Here is a 7415-nt window from a genome sequence, read left to right on the forward strand (position 1 = left end):
CACACACACACATACAGAGACAACACATTGGTATGATGTGGTATATTCTACAGTCTCATTTGGCCCATTCTCTGAGCAAACTTCATGACAGCAGAGGACAATACCACAAACACCCAAATAATAATTGTATACTTTTCTCAATACAGTGTGGCACATGAACCATATCTGACCATCATGAATCCTGAAGTATGAACAAGCATACACAATCCCTGCCTGTTGTCTTCAATCTCAGCCTGATGAACACATTAAGTTCCTGACCTCCACTGAGAGGTAGGAATGTTGGGCCCTCTGCAGTCTCCCAGTGAAGCTGTGAGACATGGAGCAACACTGCCCCCTTGTGGACAGCAAAAATCACAAACACACTAGGAGGAAATCAGCATTACCTGTGTTTACTACAGACATGTCATGAACTCATCTGAATACTTTTTTATGAATTATTAATGACTTCGCTGTGTGTGTGATCATAGAGTCAGAGTCAGTTTTATTTAAACGGGTGATAAATAAATAAATAAAATCAGCCAATGAGGTGAGACAATTTCAACCATTTTTATGCATCTGTCTTAACTAAATATAAATTACATTTATAATGAAATGACATGAAACCTTCTATTATTGATGGCCATTATCAAAGGCAAACTCAGTTTAGAAAGACGGGGCTGGCGGTAGCAGTGCTGCAGCAGCAACACCATTTGTGCGAGCTGCAGCAGTTAGGTAACGCACACATGCTGCCTCAGGTAGAGGTAGGCAGTGTGTCCCAGGCCTTAGTTTTATTTTGTGTGAAGAACAGGAAAAAGAAGCAAAATCTGACTACTATTGTTTGTTTACATAGCCTCTGGAGCTGGTGGAAGTCTGCTTAGGGGCAGCTTCCAGGAGCTAACCAATCAGAGCAGATTGAGCTCATCGGGAGTGGATCCTTAAACAACTGGCAAGTTTTCTTCCACAGACCCTAAGTTTCTTTCTGTCTCCTCCCTCTTACAGAGCCCAATGTGCTGTTTCATTTCCTCATTCATTCAGTCTATATCAAAGCGCACTCATTAGCAGAGGTTTACTATCTGTCAGAATCTAATATCCTGGTTGGATATTACTTTAGTTACTCAGGACTTTCTAAAGTTACCGCTTTTATGTGCATCAGTCATTTTTTCGAACAGCAGTTTTTTCCTCTCACATTCAGATATTACACAGCGCAAAATTCATCCTCAGCTCAGAATAAAACCCCTGTATGTTCTTCTGTTATAACTCTGTGACTCTGTGCACAAGACAGCTGTCAGTTTGTTAGGGCAGCTCCTGTGCTGAAATCTTTATTGCACATAATGTGTAATCTCAGTTTAAATTTAAACAATCGGTATGAAGCTTCAGAGACGTAGGATCAATCAATAATTATCTCTGTCACTCATGATGTGATTGGTCACACTGATGGAACATTATTCCTATAATATTGGAGATTATATATTAATATTTCTGAGCAGGATCGTGGTGCGGCTGCAGAATGTAGTTTGAAAGTGAGATTTTAAATAGGGAACATAATCTTAACGTGTTTTAACAGCATTTCAGTGACAATATTTAAATTTACTACATTTGTTGAAGTAGCTGAAATAAAGTCACTGAATGCTGTTGAGCTGAGATACAAATAGATGTCTAAAAATTTAAAATATTCTGTATTGTAACCTCGGCGCCTTTTCAAGTACAAATCACCAAACACATTATTACTGATCAGACTGTGAGCTACAGTCATGTCTCTATCTCTCTGATCTATATATGTTTTAAGTCTTAAACTATATTTTTCATCTTCAGTTGCTGCTTCCTGCATTTTGTCTGTCAGATTAAAGCTGAACAAATATATTTAAAATATAATGTAGCTGCAGCCTGATACACAGATTCCACTTCATCATCATTAAGGAAATGTAAGTCTGATCAATTGATCGACGACACTGAATAAAACTTTATTGTGTTAACTTATTGACACTTTTCCCGATTATCTTGTTTTAAAGATAAATGTGCAGCGTCCGCACACACATGCATTAATATCTCTACACCCACTTCACTAAAATGGACGCTCTGCCTTTTATTTACCTGTTGCCATGATGACTCATAGTATCGGGGCTCCATTGATAATGGCTTTTTTTATTCATCACATACGTGCTTAACTCAGAGTGAACATACTCAGAGTTGATTGAACTGACTCTGATCAGCTGTTCTGAAACCGAAAATTCTGAGTTTCCCATCTTAGGGTTCATCAACTCAGAGTTCAGGGTTAAAATACTTTCTGAAACAGGCCCCTGTAGAGCCCCAGAATATAAATATGGCATACTTTTGAATTAATTACAACACCAAACAATGAGCCAACAGGATATGTTCATTGCAGAGTTTACACAACTTGTTGAATTCTTGGACAATTACAGTATAATTATCCATTTATTGATAATAAAGACAAGCATCAATATACAAATATGCAAACTAACTAAAACAGCAAAAGTCAGTGTGAAGCTTAAGTTGTAACTTGAATTATAGTTGTGTCAAACTCTGCATGGCTTATGTGTTAGGTGTGTGATATTACCTTTTTACTAACTTGTAACTGCATCTTTTATATTTTATCAAGATTAATAATATGATCATATTTTATTTATGTCTTATTACTTATTGTTGTGCCTGCATCAAAAAAAGTTATAATTATAGCTGCAAGCAGCGATGAACAGGCCCTCACACTTCACGTGCGTCGGAGGGAGCGGCAACCATGGTATAACTATCGGAGGTCTTTTGACACTGCTCTGAATTGTCAGGATTATCAAACACTATATGAATGGGTAAAATATTATTTCTACAGTATGTGGCGCATACAGTATGTGGCGCATACAGTATGTGGCGCATACAGTATGTGGCGGTGGAGATGAGTTATTTGAAATTGTGTATACATTTCATGACCTATGTGTTATTTAGGCTTCACTTTCTGTTGCTCGTAAACAGTACTACCTCAGTGAAATATTATTGCAGCAATACATTTACCAGAGGGCAACTGACATGTTTATACATTCCAGGTAAACAAACACAGAATGATTGAGAAAGTCCCGAAGGGCATCAGACCAGAGCCTGGAAGACAGCGGGGGCATTGGTGAGACCAAAGGGCATGACGAGATATTCACAGTGGCCAAGGGGAGTATTAAAGGCTGTTTTCCATTCATCTCCTTTGATCCTAACAAGGTGGTAGGCATTTATGAGGTCCAGTTTTGAAAAGATGGTGGCCCCTGAAGGGGCTCAAAAGCGGAACTGATAAGGGGCAGAGGGTGCTTGTTTTTGATGATTTTATTGAGTCCATGATAATCAATACAAGGGTGAAGGGTCTTATCTTACTTAGAAACAAAGAAAAAACCTGCACCAACAGGGGAGGAGGAAGGCCGGATGATACCTGCAGCTAAGGAGTAGTGTATGTATTTCTCCATCGTCTCCCTCTCAGGACGAGACACGTTGTACAGGCGACCGGAGGGCAGTGGGGCTCCGGGGAGAAGGTCAATGGCACAGTCATAGGGATGACGTGGAGGCAAGGACAGCGCACGCCGTTTACTGAACATCTCTCTCAAGTCATGATAGACAGATGGGATGGAAGACAGTTCTGGGGTCTCAGTGACTGGTCGAGGGACAGCAGCTTTGACAGGGGCAAGAGCAGACTGAAGACAGGAAGAATGGTAAAATGAGCTCCAACTCACCACCTTGCCCGTAGACCAGTCAATGTGGGGATTGTGTCTCTTTAACCACAGCTGGAGAATAATGGGAGTCTGTGAGGAAGGAATGATATGAAACTGGATCGTTTCATGATGATTGCCAGAAAGGAGAAGGTGCAGCTTAGTGCGATGGGTGATGTGGGTGAGGAGTCTCCCGTCCAATGCATTCACCTCTAGAGGAGTGGGAAGCTATTCAACTGCAATGTCAGCCTGAGCTACCAGATTAGAGTCTAGAAAGTCGTCATCAGCTCCAGAGTCCACCAAAGCCAGTAGTGGAAGGGGTTGGTGAGTAGCCATTAGCCTAGTGTCCAAATGTAAGGGTGTCCGGGGCAACAAAGGAAGAGTGGATCGACTCACCAGGACCCCGACTGTTACTGGTGAGTCTCCTCTTTTGGCTGAAGAGGGCAAGAGACCAGGAAGTGACCAGCTCAGCCACAGTAAATGCAAACCCCAGCATTTATTCTCCAAAGACATTCTGCCGGAGACAGATGGGCATGACCTAGCCGCATAGATTCCTCTTCTGGTGGAGGTAGGGCTAGAGGGCAAGGTGCTGCATGGGAAGCAGGTAAAGGCCCCGGACTCGCTCTTGCGAGAGGTGGAGGGGTAGGGTGAGAAGAAAACAAAGATGAACGACTGGCTCTCTCCCTACAGCACTCTCACAGTCAATTGTCTAGTCTAACGGCCAATGAAATGAATTCATCTAGGCTAGTTGACTCATCCCTAGCCGCTAGCTTATCTATAACTGTGTCACTGAGCCCGCTTAAAAAAAAATCCCTGAAGAGCCTCGTCATTCCACCCCGACTCAGCCACTAAAGTCCTAAACTTAACTGAAAACTCCGTTACACTGTGGGAACCCTGACGAAGTGACAAAAGACGCTTACTGGCATCTCTACCCCTGACAAAATGATTAAACACTTTCTTCATTTCTGCAACAAAGTTATCATAAGAAGTAGTAATGGACGGTGAGCTATCCCAAACTGTCGCTCCCCAAGCTTTAGCCCTCCCCCGTAAGCAACCCTACAACATAAGCTACTTTGGACTTATCTGTGGAGTAAGTCTGAGGCTGCTGCTCAAACACAAGGGAGCACTGAAGCAAAAAGGACCTGCATGCCCCCAGATATCCATCGTAGCACTCTGGCGCAGGTACATGAGGCTCTCTTGGCAGGTAAGCAGGCATATCAGAAGGTGGAGTGGGAGCTGGGGGTCCAGAGGCAGACAGGAAATGATGTGTGGGGACAGGGTTGAGCTGGCTCTCTATCCGAGATACACTGGCTGTGATTCTCCTTAAAGTCTCCACAACGCCTGTAAGAACCTGGTCACGCTGACCCACAAGGTTCTCTTGGTCAGGCAGAGCCCGGCGGAGGTTATCCTCCGAATGGCAACGGCCGGCAGAAGGGAGCAGGTGGTAGTGGACTGGGGAGCGGGCAAGCTGGCAGGCAGGCAGGCAGGCGAGTGATGGTCCAGGAGCACTGGATAGAGAAACAGCAGTTAGTAACAAATCCAAACTTTGAGAAATCACTATATAAGTGAGAGGCCTGAGGTGTAAGCTACCACTTGAGCAGAAACAACGATCTGGCGATGAGTGGATGAAGAGCTGGGGTAGATATACTGCAAGCTGATGAAGTGATGAGAGGCAGGTGAGCAGAATGGGAGAGGTGATGAGCTGATTGCAACCAGAAGTGTAGAGCTGGGAGCCAGGAGAGCCATGCCCAGGCCAACACACACACACACACACAAAACATAAACACAAAGAAAGACAGACAGGGGAGCACTGGAAACACAGGGAAGGGGGAAAAACAGGGAAACAATAGGGAATCTTCAGGTACCATAATATAAATACATGAAAAGAAATGGGTAATTAGACTTATTGAACTACTTAACTTACTGAACTAGCTAGACTATTGAAGATGACTATTGACCAAAATGACAAGATACTCTTGCTGTGATCATTCCCTGAGAGACCAAAACTAGACTAATAGTTTAACAGCCTTCAGAATGGCAATATGAAGAAAACAGAGTATCTAAAAGCACTAGGGTCTAAAACAAGGTACAGTAGTTCTAGTCAATACTTGCATATGCCTTTGGAACAGCATTGCATTGGTTAGTGTAGGATTGTTAAGGGAGAGAGTGAGAGAGTGGATTCTCTGGGAGTGGAAAGTGCTGCAAGGTGCAGCTTGCCTAGACAGACATACCCAAAATAAATCCAGAATAACCCCACAACTATAAGGTATATTTGCATAATCTTGGTCTGTATGGATAGGTAAAACCTCACAGAATCTATTCCCAGTGTCTGTGTGACTGTTACTATGTGAGTAAATTGAGTAAAATGAGTAAATTGTGATAAACCAAGGGAAAAATGTCCAGTTTTATCCTCACCTAAAATGTATTTTAGATTAAACAGTGGAAAACACCAATATAGCAATGATCCCATGCAGAGAGATGCCACTGAATTCATTCAGCAACTCCTTGACTACAACTGTACCAAAGTAGACAGAAATACCACAAAGCACATCGATTCTAGAAAGGTTTCAGTAAGGATAGGGCCAGGTGGACTACCCTTTCGTCCATTTGGATACCCAAAGTACCTAAAGTGTGCCAAATGGGTTTTTTTACCTCTTAAAAGGGAATCTGGCTACAAAATATTACTGATTTCCACTACAGGAGGCTATGTGCACAGAATGCAGATTTTGGCCATGACATTTACCCTGTGCATCATCAGATTATACCATTGTGCACTGTATAAAATCAATAAAAAACAACTAAATTGTATAATTTTGTCTCCAAATGGAGTAGTTTTCTTGTAACAATGGAATATGAACAAGTCAAACTTAGATATCAAGATAAAAATAAATAATCAAAAGTCAACTATGTACAGTCAATATAAAAACTGTCAAAAATATTATAAAGTAAAAAGAAAACAAAATGTGCAATATGTGCAATAACAATATACTCTTAGTGTCCTAGTGTAATTTCATTAATAAAAACACTACTTAAGTGAATGTACATTCAACGGTCCATGGTCAATGTTACATACTCCCCCCCTGCTGGATGGGATATGTATAACCTGTGATATTCTATTGACCATGTGTTGTGCTCTCTCCCAGGTGGCCCTGATCTGGTAATCAAGGGAGGACCTATAAAGCGGGCAGGAATGTGGCTTGCAGTCTCTCTCTCTTCTCCATTTTCCAGCCTCGGCAGCAGCTGTTTTGTTGTTTTGTTTTGTTGTGTTTGTTTGCTATGTTTTAGCTTTGCCTTTGTTAGTTTTTGGTTTGTTTGGTGAGTCCGGTAGTCCTCTTTTCGCAGCATTATTTCTGTTAGGTTTAGTTTTTATGTGGGTTTAGGTTAGAGGCGAGAGCCCAGATCCTACTGTCCTTTGTGGGTTGGTCTGGGTGTTTCCTCTTCTTTTTGTTCTTTTTGGCCAGCTCACCAGCTTTTGTTAGTAGTTGTTGTTTGTGTTAATAAATCGGTTTAATTGTGGTGAATTTTCCTGACCCTCCTTATCTGTACTAAGAACTTAGTCCTTAGTACAGATAAAGTAATTATAGTAGGTGATTTTAATATTCATGTGGACGTCGCTAATGACAGTCTCAGTACTGCATTTATCTCACTATTAGACTCAATTGGCTTCTCTCAGTGTGTAAATAATCCCACTCACTGTCTTAACCACACTAGACCTTGTTCTGGGATTCTTATGGGATTGAA

At 41.9% G+C, this 7415-nt stretch overlaps 1 protein-coding gene across 1 annotated transcript; it reads right to left on the reverse strand.

Annotated features, from left to right (window-relative positions):
* Nucleotides 1–2240: 2240 nt before the first annotated feature.
* On the reverse strand, nucleotides 2241–6453 carry LOC121894192. Its single transcript, XM_042406614.1, has 2 exons — nucleotides 5265–6453; nucleotides 2241–5182 (listed from the first exon to the last, which is right to left on the reverse strand). The coding sequence occupies exons 1-2, from the start codon at nucleotides 5540–5542 to the stop codon at nucleotides 4708–4710; spliced, it is 753 nt and encodes a 250-aa protein (XP_042262548.1). The 5' UTR covers nucleotides 5543–6453; the 3' UTR covers nucleotides 2241–4707.
* Between the last annotated feature and the right edge of the window lie 962 nt (nucleotides 6454–7415).

This window comes from Thunnus maccoyii, chromosome 3 (assembly GCF_910596095.1).
Source record: "Thunnus maccoyii chromosome 3, fThuMac1.1, whole genome shotgun sequence".
NCBI classification, from domain to species: Eukaryota; Metazoa; Chordata; class Actinopteri; order Scombriformes; family Scombridae; genus Thunnus; species Thunnus maccoyii.

Coding starts and splice junctions, on each gene's coding strand:
- LOC121894192 (XM_042406614.1), bottom strand. CDS start 5,542: ATGGTACCTGAAGATTCCCTATTGTTTCCCTGTTTTTCCCCCTTCCCT. Junction 5,183..5,264: donor TCGTTGTTTCTGCTCAAGTG/GTAGCTTACACC, acceptor TTCTCTATCCAG/TGCTCCTGGACCATCACTCG.